Source organism: Pteronotus mesoamericanus, unplaced genomic scaffold (assembly GCF_021234165.1).
Source record: "Pteronotus mesoamericanus isolate MK-2021 breed Mesoamerican mustached bat unplaced genomic scaffold, CSHL_Meso_final contig_116, whole genome shotgun sequence".
Lineage (NCBI taxonomy): Eukaryota > Metazoa > Chordata > Mammalia > Chiroptera > Mormoopidae > Pteronotus > Pteronotus mesoamericanus.
Genome location: NW_026555027.1, coordinates 41993160 through 42010561, shown reverse-complemented (window position 1 = coordinate 42010561; position 17402 = coordinate 41993160). Strand labels below are relative to the sequence as shown.

Below are 17402 nucleotides of genomic sequence, written 5' to 3'. Positions count from 1 at the left end.
CCCCATAGGAGGATTCATTTAATGTGTAACCTCTTCCATCTTAGAATAGAAGAGGCCAATTTGAACATCTAAACTTTGTTAAATAAAACCTTCCAATTGGGAATTTTTACGAGTGGGTGAAATGTCTTTTTGCATGCCAGGCATTTTGCTGTATGCCACATAAATGCACTATGCTCGCGCCACTCTAACCTTCTCTGTGGTTGTAAAGTGGGGACTGGAACCCAGGCCTCCTGGCCCCTGCCCTGGGCTCTTTCTGTGACTAGTGTGTCCCCCTTAGGGGCCTATATGTGTCTCATAGAGGACATAAGGTGTGGCAAATTGTGAAATTTTAAGGGTAATTGAATTACTTAGCTGTTAGCTGATGCCTCTACCCGTTACAGCCCCAAATGTTACATATGGCTCCACAGATTTCTAAGCTCTACGTTTAAAATAGAAACCTCTGTGATGGAACAGCGGGTATTTAACTTCCTTTGTCCTAAGAAAAAAGGAAAACTCAAATATTATAAGTATGAGTCAGTAGTCATGCCAATGAAGACCATGAAGGTCCTCTCCCAGGCCTGATACCTGCTGACATCCCAGGCACGGAGAATGCTGGCTCCTGTCATTCCAAATGTTCGAGTCAGCCTGAAGACAAGCTGATTTGGGAAAGCATCATTTTCCTCTCAAGGTTCTAAAATGCAATGTCTCCCAGATTTGCCAGATAAGAATTATCTGAGGCAACTATTACAGAGCTGATTGCCAGAGTTTAGGTAGGTGGAGTCCAGGAATCTGTATTTTTAGCAAGCATCCAGGTGATTCTTATCACCATCACAAAGCCGAGTCTCCAAATAGCTCTCAGTCCTCACAGTACTGGAATAAATAGAGCAGTCATGGGAAAATGTACTTTGACCTGTACACAGCTGGAAAGCCACTGGGATTCATGGCTTAGAATTTCATCTTCAAGCCAAGGCGTTAAACATATCAATGAATGTGCATTCCTTATTATCACCCATAATAGTTTCCTCCTTCATGTATTAAGGGGAATGCCATATGCCCTGAGCTCCTGGCAGCAGAAAACCAAAATATTAAGAGAATAAATCAGTTCAAATTAGACATGTGCTGCTGAACTCTTCTAAGGTATTTGGATATTAACAAATTTGGGCCTGTCCAAGGATCATTAATAGCATTGTCCTCGGAGCACATTCTCTGAATAAAAACCTTCAGAGTTTGCTTTCAACTGCCCCAGTATTAGCATCTTCATCATCCTACAAAGAAAGCAAGGGGTTGGTTTTGCCAGTTCTTCAAAGCTGTCTCCGCGATGCCTGCAGTCAGAAACAGCTCACCTTGGGGACAGTGCCAGAACCCGGGGCCGCCTCCTCCCCTTGCCTGCCAGCATAGGTCGTGCCAGTTCCAGCATGACCCAGACAGCTGAAGAATGCAAGGAAGGCAGAGGAGGGTCCTGTCTCTGCCGGGAATAAGGAAAAGACTCACTTCCTCCTCTCCAGGGATGCCCTCCAACTGAGAAGAGCTGCCAAGTCCCAAGGTCAAGCCTGTCATACACATTAATGGTGGAAAGAATCCCAGAATTATGAATAAAATATAAACCTGTGAGAAAGTGCCTCCTTACTATCTGGGACTGGGCTCTCTTATATGCTATTAATATGCCATGGTTCTGTTTCCTGAACACAATTCTTTATTATTATTATTAATTTTTTAGATTATACATTCACATCTTCAAAATAAACAAGATACAAGATAAAAAGTCTTGCTTCTATCCGTGTTTGTCATCTGCCTTCTGCCCAAATACTGCCACTGTATTTAGTTTCTTGTGCATTCCTCTAGATTTTATGCAAAAAGCAAGCAAATGCAAATACATATTCATACTGTCTCATTTTTTACATAAAGATAACACCCAAGGCTGTCTATTTTGAATCTTGATTTTCTTTACCCAACAAATGTATCTTAGAACTTCTTCCTTATTCGTACAAAGAGACCCTCTTCATTTTTGTTTGTAACTGCATAGTATTCCATTTTAGGATGAATCAATTTGCAGTGAAACTTAGTTTTCAGTCTGTTTTCCTGACAGTGAAATAAATGGCTTTGTTTCAGATACCTGAAATTTAAGTAAGCCCAGGAACACTAAGAGGATCAGTGAAGTTGTACCTGAAGAATTTCTGGAGATCCTCATATGGATGTGATTTAAGAAATATTTCCTGCCTTGGTTGATGTGGCGCAGTGGATTGAGTGCCGGCCTGCAAACAGAAAGGTTGCTAGTTTGATTCCGGGTCAGGGAACATGCCCGGGTTGTGGGCCAGGTACTCATCTGGGGGCATGCGAGAGGCAGCTGATAGCTGTTTCTCTCATACATTGATGTTTCTCTCTCTCCCTCTCCTTCTCCCTCTCCTTCCCTTCCCCTCTAAAAATAGGTAAAATCTTTTTAAAAAATTTTAAAGAAATATTTTCTGTTCCATATAATTATAAAAGATTATTTAATATATTATGTTATACAGTAAGAGCCACAAGAAAGCATCAGAGAGAAATCAGAAAAATTTTTTGGAACCCAAATCTGGGTTAATTGAGGTAGAGAAAGGAAAAACAAGAGAGAGAAAAAACCAGCTTTGTTTCTGTAGCTCCCGTTTAGCTTCGTCAAACTCCTGTCAGTCCTTGGAGAGACCAAGTCTTGTTTGAAAAGCCTCCTTGAGAATAAGGACTCAAGTGGTCTTATTAGAAGGGGAATGGAAGAGGTTAGGTGAAGGGAAGGCCAGAAAAAAGACAAGAAGGGCCAGAAGAGCACTTCTGCATATTTCACAAGTAAGATTTTCAGGGTAGTATTTTCCCCAAGTTGTGATTTTATGAAAGAAAAACTTTTGATCACAACATTATTTAGAGGCATGCCCTTTGTTTTTTACAAAGCCCTGAACTATCAAGCCATAGGTATTCACAGTGTTCCCTTTGTAGTATCTTCTTCTCAGGAGAAGGGGGGAAAAAAAGGAGGTTTCATTTCTTGCTAAAAATTTACTAATACACCAATGAGTAGTACATTTTAAAGTCATCTTAAACTTCAAAATAAAGAAGTTCCAAATATTTCTCTTTTCTAAAAAATTTTATTTATTTACTTTTAGAGAGAGGAGAAAGGAGAGAAAGAGGAGAGAAACATCAACATGTGGTTGCCTCTCGAGCGCCCACTACTGGGAACCTGGCCTGCAACCCAGGGATATGACGTGACTGGGAATCAAACTGGCAACTCTTTGGTTTGCGGACTGGCAATTAATCCACTGAACCACACCAGTCGGTGCCCAATATTCTAAAAAGTTGGGATAACTTTAAGATAATTCCCATTTTAGTCCAAATTAAATGAGTTTACACATATGCTAATGGTAAGACTATAAACTGACACTACATTTCTGGAGGGCAATATGGCACTTTATAGATAAACCTTTAAAAATATTTACATTTTTATACTCAGAAGTTACATTCTAAGAATCCACACTAAGGACATTCTATATTTTCACTACAGGATTGAAAAGTTATAGGAAAGTGGATTTAGCAGGTGTTCTCAAATACTATGATCTCAGGACCTCTTTACACTGTTAAAATTATCAAGTACTCCACAGAGCTTTTGCTTACATAGGTTGTATCTATTAATATTTGCTATATTAGAAATTTGAACTGAGAAATTGAACTAGAAACTCAAACAATTGCTCAAGGGCTTTTCCTCCAGATGTTCATTATTACTTCAGTATTAATTAGAAGTGCTCTATGAGTATTTTTATTTCATTACACAGAATATTAATAGGGTATGTACTCAGTGTTGAAATAGAATACAATTAAAAATTTATTATTTAATTAAACAATTAAATATTTAAATAAATTATTGTTTAACTGTTGTTTTATTGTCTAATTATTACTTAGTTATTAATCATTTATTTGCTAACTATTATTTCTCATAGCACTAAGCAAAATCAGGCAATACAATCTACAGGATTTACAGGAAAATGGATTTGGGGCCCAACATGCAAAAATATTTTGTCAGTAACACACTAAAAAAAGGAAATAATAAAAAGCAACAGCTCAGTTTTACACAAGTTAAATACGTATTTTATAAATATGATGCTTCACTTTGAAAGAGACCTGCAGTTTGTTGTGGCAGCGGATGTCTGCCCGGCTGACCTGCAGGTCCCCACACCCACCACCCTCTGTGGGAGAGGCAAAAACAACAGAGAGAAAAAGCTTGACAGAAAGATGAGATAAGGAGAGGGGAAAAAACAGAGAACAGAGAAGAATAATGCAAAATAGGCTGAGAGAGAAGAGGGAAAAATTAAAGATACGGATGGTATGGGCTGGGTTATGGTGTCCGGGAAGGGAAGGGTTGCCAGCAGGTCACCAGCTTTGGCGAAGAGGTAGAAGGAGGGCTCTACAACAGGACAAAAAGTTTAACACCAGATGTCAGTGGCTGTGGCCCATTGTCCTTGTGAGGCTGAGGGTGTGTGTGTGTGTACACGTGTTATATCCATTTCTCTGAGGCTCAATTCAGCTGTGCACAGTTTTCTGCGTTCGCCTTGTGTTTCTCCCAGAAGAAATTGTGCATAAGCAAACCCACTCAAATTGTACCATAATGTTAATGTGTTGGGACAAACTTACATTTTCAGAACTAATGTATACCAGAATTCACTGCATTTAGATAATCTTTATAAAACTAGAAACACATACACCATGTTCACATAAGCTTTATCTTGGTATAGGATTACCAGAGACTTCAATTTTTTTTATTTCTACTAATTTATATTTGCTAAGTTTCCTTCAAGCAACATGTATCAATTTGTAATAAGAAATTTGAGAAAAAAGCTTTTTAAGTTTAAAAATCCAGCCACTAATTGTGATCTGGTTCTAAAAATCAGCTAGAAAATTGATTTCCCTGAGCCAAACAAAAATGCGAGGCGCCAGTGATCTCTGGGGATCACACTGGGGCTCTATTCTGCATAGTTCAGGTCAAAGAATTGAGAGGTAAAACTACCAGGCACCTGGGGACTTGTCTGCCCAACCTCCTATTTTCCATTTAAGGAAATGGAGGCCCTAGGAGGTGAATGACCTGCCCAAGGTCACGTAACTGGTTGGTGACAAAGCTGGAACAAAATCCCAGAGTCTTTCAACTTAACTATCCCTTTCATTCTTCTTTTCCCCCCTAACAGTCACAGAGGTATTGTGGAATTGAAATTGATTTACACAATACCAAATCAACAAATCATTTCGGTCCAAAGAAGCTAATGAAACAAAGCAAAACTGTCAACTAGGTGAAAAATAAAAATCATGCCAACTTCTTGTTTCACACTGTACAGACAAAACAACCAGTAATTATGTGGATGTTTCCTTTTTCAACTGCTTGCTTTGGCATTAGGTTCTCATAGCCTCTGTGTTAGAAAACCAAACATGGAGATGGTGGGAAGGAAAAGAAGGAAAATCTTATTTTCTAAAGGCAAATTCAGCTCCTTAAAACCCTGCTACCCATGTACAAAACTGAATTTGGACATTAGATTTAACTGTACTTACCAGTAACAACCAGTACTCTAGACTATATAGGAAAACAGACCCATTAAGAAGCCACCTCTGCTTGATATGGATACTAGGTACTCAAACTGTCACATACTTAAGTATCTTCAACCACTGGTCTAGTAAAAATGAAATGGGAAATATGGAACACTTTTATGTCACTTTGAAGCAAAGAAAAAATTTAATTGTATATAAATGACATCAAAATGGTTTCATTTACCTGCATTAAATCATTATCAACTATAGAAAAATTTCTATCTGTTCTTATTTATTTTTTAAAAAATTTTATTTATTCATTTTTAGAGAGAGGGGAAGGGAGGGAGAAAAAGAGGGGAAAAACATCAGTGTGTGGTTGTCTCTCATGTGCCCCCTACTGGCCTGCAACCCAAGCATGTGCCCTAACTAGGAATTGAACAGGCAATCCTTTGGTTTGCAGGCCAGCACTCAATCCACTGAGCCACATCAACCAGGGCTCTTTTTGTTTTTAATATGCAGCTGATTCTATATATAACTGACCAAGCTATAAACCTCAGTGAATATATCAGAAAAAAATTAAGGTGAGGCAAAAATATGTTTATAGTTGTGAGTATGTGAAATAAGAGTTTATTCTTGTATTATTACTTATTAACTATTATATTATTTTCAATATGAACAGCTGTAAACCTACGTTTGCCCCACCCTGTATATATCTCTTGAATTAGAAAGGATGGGAAACCTGGCTAGGCCAAATTCTGGCAGCTCTCAAGATCCTGTTGGGAACTAATGAAAGAGGCTGGTTTCTGGCCTTCAACAATTAAGTAATCAGCTGCCTTTGGTTACCCTAACAACTCACACAGACAAGGAGATTACCAAGCAAACAGGCTGCAAAATTCAGGATCCAGAGCCAACTGGTGTGCTGAAACGACACATATTCCCTGGGTAGTCACTAGCTTCTTGTTTAAAAAAGAAGGAAGTGAAATAATTTTTTTTAAAGTCCAGGGCTTGGCAGATGTTTGCTGTGGTGCACTCATTACAGTAATACACGTATAGAAAAACAGCCCAAGAGGGCAGTTGTGGTCAGAAGGTTCAGGCTTCCCAGACTCACCAGAGGTCGGTCAGTCTGACCGCTAAGGGCCCTGCTTTTACCATAAGTCATATTTACTGATGCTTTTATTGTTGTTTTGCTTTATTTTCTGATTAGTATGGTAATGCTCAGAGAAGTTAATTCTGGAAAATACAAAATAATAATAAATAATAATAATGAAGAAAATCAAGTTCACAACAGAATCCTATAGTTGTCAAAATATCATGTATATCTTAAATACATACAACTTTTATTTGTCGAATATATCTCAATAAAGCTAAATAAAAGGACTAAGTGGGTAAATAAATAAAAGAATCTCACTACCCAGAGAAAATATTTTTATGTATATACCCAAATCTTTTTGATATGAATTTATACTTCACATAATTGGGATCAACTGCATGGCATTTTACTTTGGATACTATGTATGTGATGAAATGGTTTTATAATATTTCATTATGGACATAGTATACCCACAGTTTATTTTCTTATTTTTCCAGGATTGGACATTCAGATTGGCTTTAAATTTTCACTTAGATGCCTTTTAAATGTACTTTAAGTGCATAGAAACTGATAGGCTAGAAGTAAAAGTATAGAAAAGATTTTTTAAAAGCCTAAGAAAGCTGGAATGTGAGGAAAGAGTGAAGAAACAAAATGGAGTCACCATAGCCAAGCAAAAAATTTTTTAAAAAAAACAAAACCAAAACTGCTTAAATCAGAATGGGCTGAAACATGAGGAATAGATTTTATTTTGCTTTAACTAGCCAAAGGACTCAAGCTTTTGAACTTTTCAGTTGTGCAGCAATTCCTAGAGATATGTATAAATCCTATAGGTTACCATCTGAAGAATTAGGAAAGACTGTTCATGTGTCCAGGCCACAAGACATCTGGAACATTACCATCGAAGGCCAATCCAGAAGCTAAGAATGCAGGTCTCATTTGTCTCAAGAATGCACTTTTTACTATAAAAACTGTCAATTTTTCTCTTTTCTTTGGAATATTATCAATGCTACCTGGTAATGTTTGCTGATTTGTAAATCTTCAGGCCCTTGAATAAAATTTTGTCATTTAATTCTAGTGAAGCCTCCTGCTTCACTTATACTTAGTCAACAAATGTCTATATTAATATGAGACAGAGTAGATTTCAGAAAAAGAAATATTGCCAGAGATAAAGAGAGACATTTTATAATAGTCTAATACCAATTCATCAAGAAAACATAACAATATTGATTATACAATGCACACAATAGCAGAGTTTCAAAGTTCGTTAAGCAAAACTTACAAAAGCGAAAGGAAAAACAAATCCAGTCCTGCCTGTCAGGGCTCAGTGGACTGAGCACCAGCCTGCAAACCAAAAGGTCACCAGTTTGATTCCCAGTCAAGGCACATGTCTGGGTTGTAGGCTGGGTTCCCAGATGGGGTCGTACAAGAGGCAACCAATCAAGGTTTCTCTTGCACATTGATGTTTCTCTCCCACTTTTTCTCCCTTCCTTTCCTCTCTCTAAATTAAATAAAAAGAAAGACAAATCCATATAACTGGCAATTTCAACATTCCTCAAATAGTAATTGATACAGCAAGTAGACAGAATACCAGAAAAACTACAGAAGACTTCAACAATACTACCAACCATCTTGACTTATTGACACTTACAGAACACTCCATCCAGCATTAATGAATGACTTTTTAGGCATTTATAGAGTGTCTTTATGGGGGATGAAGACAATAATGTATTAAAATGTCTCAGTGGGAAGGACTACAGACCTGAAGTTTAAAACAAACCAAAAAAACACATATCTGGGATGAAGACAGTGGTTCTCAAACTTGGCTGTACAGTAGAATCACCTGGGAAACTTTTAAAAACCTGATGCCCAGACCAATTAAATCCAAATCAAATAAAAAAATGCAGTGACTACATGAGTCTATTGGGATTGGTTATGGGCCTCTTAAGTGGCCTCAACTTCCCCTTTCCCTTGTACTACCCCTTTCTGTGAGGCTTCTTTTTATCACTCCATCCCACTTCACTGGGCGATAAATGCCCTCAAGTGTCTTTTCTAGTCCATCCACTTCAAAGCCTCTTTTTGGAAAAGAATCATCTTTGTCATTTTCTTCTTAATATGACTATGTGTCAAAATTCCTTATCCTAAGAATTACGCCTTATTTTTAAAGCATTATCCTCAGTTAAAAGAACTTCCACCATCTGCTTGCAAATGCACTTAACCCAAGAGAAGGTGTTTTGTGTGTTAGCAGGAGACCCTTTTAGGTCTATGAGAGCGATCAGATAGATAACACCAACACATAGAATTATCACATTAAAAGTTGGAAAGAAGCGAAGCTGAAACCTCCTTAACTCAATACCCCAGGTATAACCCCCACCTATTTAATACCCTTCAGCTTTTGCTTAAAGAACTAGTAACAAAACACCATTCCTCATTCCAGTTTTAGTCAGTCTTCATTATAATAAAGATTTTTATTTCCTACATAGTCATTGCACATATAAACTTGAAAACCATGGTGCAAAACAGAAATGAATAATATCGTTATTTTTTGTAAATAGTGCTTAATAATATCTATAGTAAGATGACCAAAGTATTTTAACTCCCATACCAAATCCTCATCTGTAAAATGAGGATAATACTACACATTTACAAGGTTGTTAAAACAAACTTAAATGAGTTAATAGAAATAAAACTTTGGAATAATGCCTAGCACAATGTTGTCTAGTTTTATTATGATTGGGTGTGGACTTTCAGAGAAATATGATGAGAAGGACCGAGGCTGCTCCCGCGGAGGCCATGGGTTACTGGAGTCTGCCACGGAGTAGTACACAGGTGCACGTGGCTACCAAACATTTGCTCGCTGTGAAATAGCTGCAACTCGAAAAGGCTTTGTGCAAATTGACAAATACCCAAAGAGAACAAGATTACTTAATAGTTGAGGTATTAAAAGTCATCTAATTGTGGCTAATTTTTTCCCTTTAAAAATTTTTTTCACTGTTATTGTAATATTGTAACTAAAGATTAAAATAAAACCAAAAAACCCCACCCTTATTTTTTTTAATTTTTATTTACTGATTTAAGAGAGAGAGAGGAAAGGGAATGAGGAGAGAGAGAAAAACATCAATTTGTTCTACTTATTCATGCATTCATTGAATCCGCAGCCTTGGCACATTGGTATGATGCTCTAACCAATGAGCTACCCAGCCAGGGCTCCCACCCTTCTTTTGGTTTTTACTATCATCTATAATATCCAATGAGGTCCTCTTGTGCCTTATAAAAATAAACCTAATATCCTCTCTGTTATGACCTGAATATTTGAGTTCCCCCAGAGTTCATATATTGAAATCTTAATCCCCCAAAATGCTGATATTAGTAAGTAGAGCCTTTGGGAGGTACTTAAAACATGAGGGTGGATGTCTCCAGAATATTTTGATAGCACACTATAAAAAAGCCTCCAGTGAGATCCCTAGCTCCTTCCACGCTGTGAGGATACAACACAAAGTCTGTGACCCAGAAGAAGACCCTCACTCACCCATGCTGGCACCATGATCCTGGACTTCCCAGCCTCCAGAACTGTGAAAAAGAAATTTTGTTCTTTATAAGCCACCCAGTCTGTGGTGTTTTGTAAATAGCAGCCTGAACAGACTGAGGCCCTCTCCCTTGCTCAGAACACTTTACATCTATTAATTCTCCTTTCTTGCTTCCATTTATAGGGAAGTTTTCTAGGCAAAAGCCTCCTGGTTTGTTTCTTAGTGTAACTGATTAATATAAGAAATAACCTTATTTCTAATTATTCTATTCTATTCTATTCTAATTAGTAACCATATTACTAATTATTCTTCAAATAAGTTTTCACAGCTTCGTCCTGCATCATTATTTATGTCTGAACCCCTATTGTTGAACATTCAATTTACTTTCACTTTTCACTCATAAATAAAATGCCAATGAACATCCTTGTTGATAAATTTGTGGGTTCATTCCTGGTTATTTTCTCCATATACTAGGCCACAGGTCTGGAAAGAATGCCACGCTGTCAATGCCCTGGAGGACATCAGCATTTGGGCAGCACCCTGATCACACTGCTTATTTACATTGAGCTCTCAGTCAACAGAAACAGCCCCCGTTTTTGCACTTGTTGCTGGTTAACCGTATTTCTACCCAGACCACAGAACGTTTTGTTTTTGACCCACCATTCCAACCCTATCAAAGTTATATTTTTTAAAGTTTTTATATCTTAGTTTCCAAAGCAGGACAAGTTATGTGGTGTAGAAAATGTGGAAAACACACAGGTTCACAGAGATAAATAAAAAATATTTGCTAGTCCACAAGCCAAACAACAATTTTTTTTTCCAGAATTAAGACCAGAGGGTTTTCAACTTGCCTGGAACCCCCTGGAACCCCTTACCTCATAGAAGGAGCCTCTGGGTTGAGAAATCCCCTCCCCTCTGTCCACGTGGTCTCCTGTCTCACACAGACTCACTTAAAGACTCACTTCAAAAGTCTGGACTGGATCAGCCTTGCCTACTCTAGAAATTCCTGGCTTTCTCCCAGTTCAAATCTTCATAGCTTTTTGGGGATACCCTACATGTCATCACCTTAGGTCCATCCTCAACGTGTATTTCATGTCTAGCTGTGGGAGGAATGAGCTCTTTTTTTTCTGGCAATACTAAAGGGAATAGCTCCGATTAGACAACTACTAATATCAATGCCACTGCTGATTTAAGCAAGTATTTATTGTGGACCTACTAGATGCCCAGCTGCTTCCTCCAAAGAGCTCAGAGTTCAGTGGCTCTAGAGCAAATGGGAAGATGAAGAAGAAACATCCCTGAGGGAGTAATTCACAAATTATCTAAAGAGCAAAGTATAAGGTTTTAAAGATAATGAACATCAAAGAATAGCCTCACATCACCCCTCCTGGCAGAGCTGATCGCTCCCGGATTAGTACTGGATGTACCATGTCAATACCTCTAGCAGAACACTTTTCTTACCTTTTGTCTTGTTTGGGGACCATCGAACTCAGTGCCCCAACTCCAATTCATGGAACCAGTGCGGTTGCTGAACAAAGTACAGTCAGCAAATGCTCACGGTGGCAGATACTTTAATCTGCATGTAATTGCAAAAGGGGGAAAAAAACAACTTTTGAAATAACAAATACTTGCCACCTTAAAATCTGCCACTAATTCTTTGAAAGAAGTAGTTAAGGATATAGTAAAGAGGAGAAAATAAAAATTATTTTGAAATGTCATCTTTACAATTTTACAACTTTGCCACCACCTTATGGATTTCCTGGCAAAGTATTTGTATCTGAGCAGTGAAACTCAAGGAAGTACAAGGTAAATAAATGCCAAGAAATCTGAGTGACAAATTCACATCAGATTTCAGAAGAGAGAGACTAAAAGCCCACAAGTGCTAATCTAACTTCAGCTGACAAAAAAGAAAAACTAATGTAGGTTCTTTGGAAAGTCTGGAGCTGAGTAAGCTATAGTGTTTGAAAAAAATAGGTAAACAGTCCCTACTTCTGGTCATTATCTTCTGAAGTGCACGAGACATTAAATAAACAGTCATATTACGTTCAAAATACTTCTAAGATGAAAAAGACTGTCAGCCAAGCATTTGCAGAAGATAATGGCAAAGAAAAGAGAACATCATAGAAGTAAGACACCCGGAAAATAAAATCATTTAGCAGGCTTTCAGAACTGACAGATTCTGAAGGAGGCAGGTTTCTTCCCACCTAAATTTTTTTGAAAAGGAAAAAAAAAAAAAAAACCTTTTAAAACTAATGCTATGTTGTTTATTTATTTATTTAGGTGCTCTATGAGAACTGGAGAGGATTTTGGACATGCTTAAGTCCAACTCCCCCCGTCCCCTCCACCACTGGTAGGTGAAGAAACTGAGGTCCTGCATACTTTTCAGAGTCCGGGCCAAGGGTCCCAGCCTCGAACTCCTGGCCTAGTGCTCCAGATCACAACAAGCACATGGTCACCCCTGAACTGGATTCAGGGGCCATGCTCAAAAGGTTCAGGAAAAGTTCGAGGGCTTTCAAAAAACAAGACATGACAAGAAAATGCACTAAACTAGATCTTGTATTAGGAACAAATTCTATAAAGGACATTATTGACATAGTTTTTGAAATTGGAATATCAATAATAGTGTTCAATAAAGGTTAAATTACCTGCATTTGATAATGACTGGTTATGTCAGATGTTTTTGTTCTTAGGAGATACACACTGAAGTATTTAGGAGTAAATGGCTGAATGGTTCAGAAGAAACACACTTTTTTTTTTAAGAGAAAGAGATAAAACGAATATAGTAAAATATTAACAATTGGTGAATCTGAGTGAAGGCCATGTAGGGATTGTTTGTATGGTTCTTGCAACTCCTCTGTAAGCTGAAATTATTTCAGAATAAAGTATTATTAAATATTTCTAAAACTATGTATTTTGGATATTTGTCCTAGCCCAAGAATCAAAAATACTTCTATGGCCCCTTCTGAACTAGGACTACTCCAAAGGAGAAGGCAACGAGTACTTTGCACAGTTTGCAGAACCTAGAAATCTCCTCCAGACAGAATGCTGATTCACCACAGTCAGAGAGTCCTCCCTTCCAGTCAGGACCAACTGGAACCAGCAGAGTCGGAGTCCACAGACAGATGGGTTAGCTACGGGTACAAGTCCTGGGACCAGACAAACTCGCAGGCCATCTTAGCCCCTCACTGACCTTATGACTGAGGGCAAGTAGCTTAACTGCTCTGCATCTCAGCATCTCCATTAAATGGTGCTAACAAGAACTACTTCACAGTGATTGTAGAGATTAAATTACATAATACATACAAACCTCTAAGCTTGGCACATAAAACATTTTTAAGATGGGAATTGTTATTATGATTATGGATAGGTCTGAGCTTAAATGTATAAGCTGCCGGAAAGTACCTCATTCACTCAATCATTCATTTATCCCTTCACTCAAATCCATAAACTTACATTGTGACAAGAACTGTGCCAGAGACAAGCTGCTGAGCAATGAACACGATGATTCCCTCCCTCAAAGGGCTTACATTCCAACAGGAGCTGACAGTAAATGAGCAAATACACTAGAAGTGTGACCAGGGATGTGAATGGCCAGCATGAGGTTGGTCAGCACAGGATAAGAACACTGGGATAGGTGCCTACGCCAACCCGGGGGGGCCACGGAAGAGGTGCCATCTCAGCTGAGGCCTAAGAGATAGTGCGAGTTAGGGAAGCGAAGGTGGATCAGAGGGAAGGACATTCCAGTCAGTGGGAGCAGAAAATATAAAGACGGGTTACAGTGCCTTTCAGGAAACAGCACAGATATATATTGAGTTGGCCAAAAAGTTTGTTTAGTTTTTTTCCAGACAATGGCTCTAATAGTGCTTAGTTGTCTTTAACATCATTCGAAACAGTTTTGTTAGATTGTATTGTGACGGCTGTCATATCAGCGTGAATATTTTTAAAAACTTACCAAAACTGATGAATTTTGTGCAGCCATTTTAATACTGAAGATGGAAGAAGATATGCAACATTTTTGGCTTTATTGTTTCAAGAAAGGTAAAAACGCAAGTGAAACACACAAAAAAAGATCTGTGCAGTGTATGGAAAAAGTGCTGTGACTGATTGAATATGTCAAAAGTGGTTTGCGAAGTTTCTGGGTGGTATTGACATTTTGGCCAAATAATTCTTTGCTATGGGGCTGTCTTAAACATTGGAAAATGTTTAGCAGCACCCCTGGCCTCTACCACTAGAAACTGATAGCGAGAGATAGCCGACATATTCAAAATATCCCAATCAATGAAGTTATTGATAAAAAGGAAAAATGTGTCTTTTATTTTATGGAAAAAACGAAATGAACTTTTTGGCCAACCCAATAATACCTAAGCTGTGGAGCCACTGGGGCTGGAGATAGGGGTGTAGTGAGAAATTTTTCCTTGGGATGAGACTCAACAGTAGGTTAGAGCCAATGAGAGGTCCTCAGAATGTTAAGGGGCTTGGGTTTGTCCGGAAGAAATCCCTGAAAAGTTATAAGTGAAAGATGAATCAAGACAGATTAGAGGAAGCTCACTTCTAGTTGCCCAGGCAACAGCTCCTCCCACTCACGACCCACAGGAAATAGGTCCCTGCTATCCTACCGCGCAGGATCAGCAAGTCACGCGCCCACAAGTTTTCGGTGCCTTTGGACTTTCTCAGTCAGAGATGGCAGCAGAGGCAACATCATCGGAAACTGAGGAACCTTGGTCTTGTCATCCGGCATATGCAAGATACTGGCATCATTATCACCAAGCAATGGCTTGGATGCGAAGCCACCGGAAGGCCTACCGGAAGGCCATGGAGTCTTACTTCAGGTCCTCATGCAGGAGAGGAGCCCAAGTTTGGGCCACGGAGGAGGAAGAGGAGGAGGGAGAGGAGGAGGGAGAGGAGGAAGAAGAGGAGAAGGAGGAGGAGGAGGAGACCGATTCAGACGAGGGGGTGGAGTGCGACCTGAGCAACAAGGAGATCACCGAGGAACTCCGCCAGTACTTTGCGGAGACCAAGACGCACAGGGAAGAGCGCCGGCGGCGGCAGCAGCTGGATGAGAAGCGCCTGGAGGACTCCGTGAATGCCGACCACGACCTGTACTACAAGACATGCCGCTCCGTGGAACCCCCGTCCGAGAGGCCAGGCGAGCGGCGCCACGCCGAGATGAAGTGCCTGTATGGGGACAGCGCTGCCAAGATCCAGGCCAGGGAGGCCGCCCTGCAGCTGAGCTTTAACAAGCACTTCGACCGAAAGCGGCCCAAATACTGGCCGGTCATTCCGCTGAAGTTCTGAGCCCCGGGCCCCCGGCCCCCTTCCCCTGGGATTCTCTCCTTTTTCTGCTTCTGTGCATTTTCTTGGGGAAAGGGGACTTTATACTGAGAATTAGCATGCTCACCAAAGTGCCAGGGGCCTGTCATGGGGGTGATATAATATCAGGCATTTTTCAGCATCAGAGCCTGTACTGTTGTCAACCTGAGAGATTTTCTTTTGACATAAAATGATCATTTCATATGCCAAAAAAAAAAAAAAAAACCTAGGTTAGAATTATTTTATTTTATTTTTTCAAAGATTTTATTTATTTTTAGAGAGGGGAGAGGAGGGTGGAAAGCATCAGTGTGTGGTTGCCTCTCATGCGCCCCCTACTGGGGACTGCAATGGCGGCATGTGCCCTGACTGGGAATCAAACCGGCAAGTCTTTGGTTCTGAGGCCGGAACTCAATCCACTGAGCCACATCAGCCAACGCTAGGATTTTAGAAAAATTATACTGGCTGTAGCTGGCACCTCCAAGGCCAAGGCCATGGATGACACTGGCTGGAGATGATGGTGACAGGAGCTAGGCTAGATCCCAGATGAACCTGGAGGAGAATAAAAGGATTTGGTAATGGTCTAAATATAGTTTAGAAGAGGGAGGAGTCTAGGAGAACCCAGGTATCTAGGTCATGAGTGCTATTTCTTTGACTAGATGGTGCCCCCATTAACTGAAACAAAAAATATCATGCAGAGGGTAGTAAACACATAGGGGAGAAATGTTCTTCTGCTACAAGAAATTGCAAGGTTCATCAGTCACGTAGGGCAGGTAGGGTGCATCTGGGTGGGATGGGAGGGATAGAAAGAAGGCAGGGGCAGAAGAGTACAATTTTAAAGGGGCCAAAAGTGATGTAGAGATAAATTTGGGCCTTCTCACAATTTTGCCAAGGGCCAGGTTGACAAATTAAACATTTTGAGAACTTGTGATCCTCCCAGTAAGAACTATGTGAAGAGTTAGCTAAGAACTGAAGAAATTTTAAGATGTATACATTCTGTGAGCCAGCAATTCCACTTCTAGGAACGTGTCCTACAACTATACTGCCATTTGTGGAGCACAAGATAAACATACAAAGTCTACTGATGAGAAACTAATAAATCAACTATGATACAACTTCACTATGGAATACGTATAGCTATTAAAAGAATAGCGCCCTGCATTGTGTGGCTCAGCGGATTAAGTGCCGACCTGAGAACCAAAGGGTCACCAGTTCGATTCCCAGTCAGGACACATGCCTGGGTTGTGAGCCAGGTCCCCAGTAGGGGGCACTCAAGAGGCCACCACACATTAATATTTCTCTTCCTCTCTTTCTCCCTCCTGTCCCCTCGCTAAAAATAAATAAATAAATAAAATCTTTTAAAAACTATTAAAAGAATGAGGTAGTAAGTGTAAGTTTCATAGGGAATAAAAAATATCTGAAACATATTAAATAAAAAAGCAGACAAGGAGTAGCATACCACCTATAATATCCCATTTCTGTTTAAAAAGCACTCCATGTGGGTTTGGGAATGGGCTGTATCATGTATGTGTGTGTGGGTGCAATATAAAAAAATGAAAAGATGCACATTAAACGATTAACAATCCAGTCATGAGAGTAGAATTGGAGAGAGAACTGATTAGGGGTAAGTTAAAAGGAAACCTATATTTGCATTCAAATATTCTGTTTATTTTGAATTGCTTTTATAATAACCATGCCTTCATGTTACATGTGTGTATTTTTTAAAAAACATCTAAAAGTTGGGGGAGGACTTTGGTAGATGCAAAGACAGCTCATTTGATATTTATTCAGGTTCTACTGTGCATCAAACACTAAGAAGACACTAGAGAACAACAATAACAGAGGCTCTCCCCTCATAGAGTTTATAGTGTAGCAGCAAATGCAGACCATTAAACATGTGATGATAATAAGAAATGACAGCAGCTTGGCTAAGAGTAAGCATTAGGTTCATTTACTGTAGGTTTTCTATCCTTCCTCATTTT

At 39.3% G+C, this 17402-nt stretch overlaps 1 protein-coding gene across 1 annotated transcript; it reads left to right on the top strand.

Moving 5' to 3' along the window:
- Nucleotides 1-14793: 14793 nt before the first annotated feature.
- LOC129073468 (gem-associated protein 8-like) lies at nt 14794-15408 on the top strand. The gene has a single exon (XM_054577096.1). The coding sequence runs from the start codon at nt 14794-14796 to the stop codon at nt 15406-15408; it is 615 nt and encodes a 204-aa protein (XP_054433071.1).
- Nucleotides 15409-17402: the final 1994 nt, after the last annotated feature.

Bases quoted from the DNA above. Each gene is read 5' to 3' on its own strand.
- LOC129073468 (XM_054577096.1), top strand. From the start codon at position 14,794: ATGGCAGCAGAGGCAACATCATCGGAAACTGAGGAACCTTGGTCTTGT.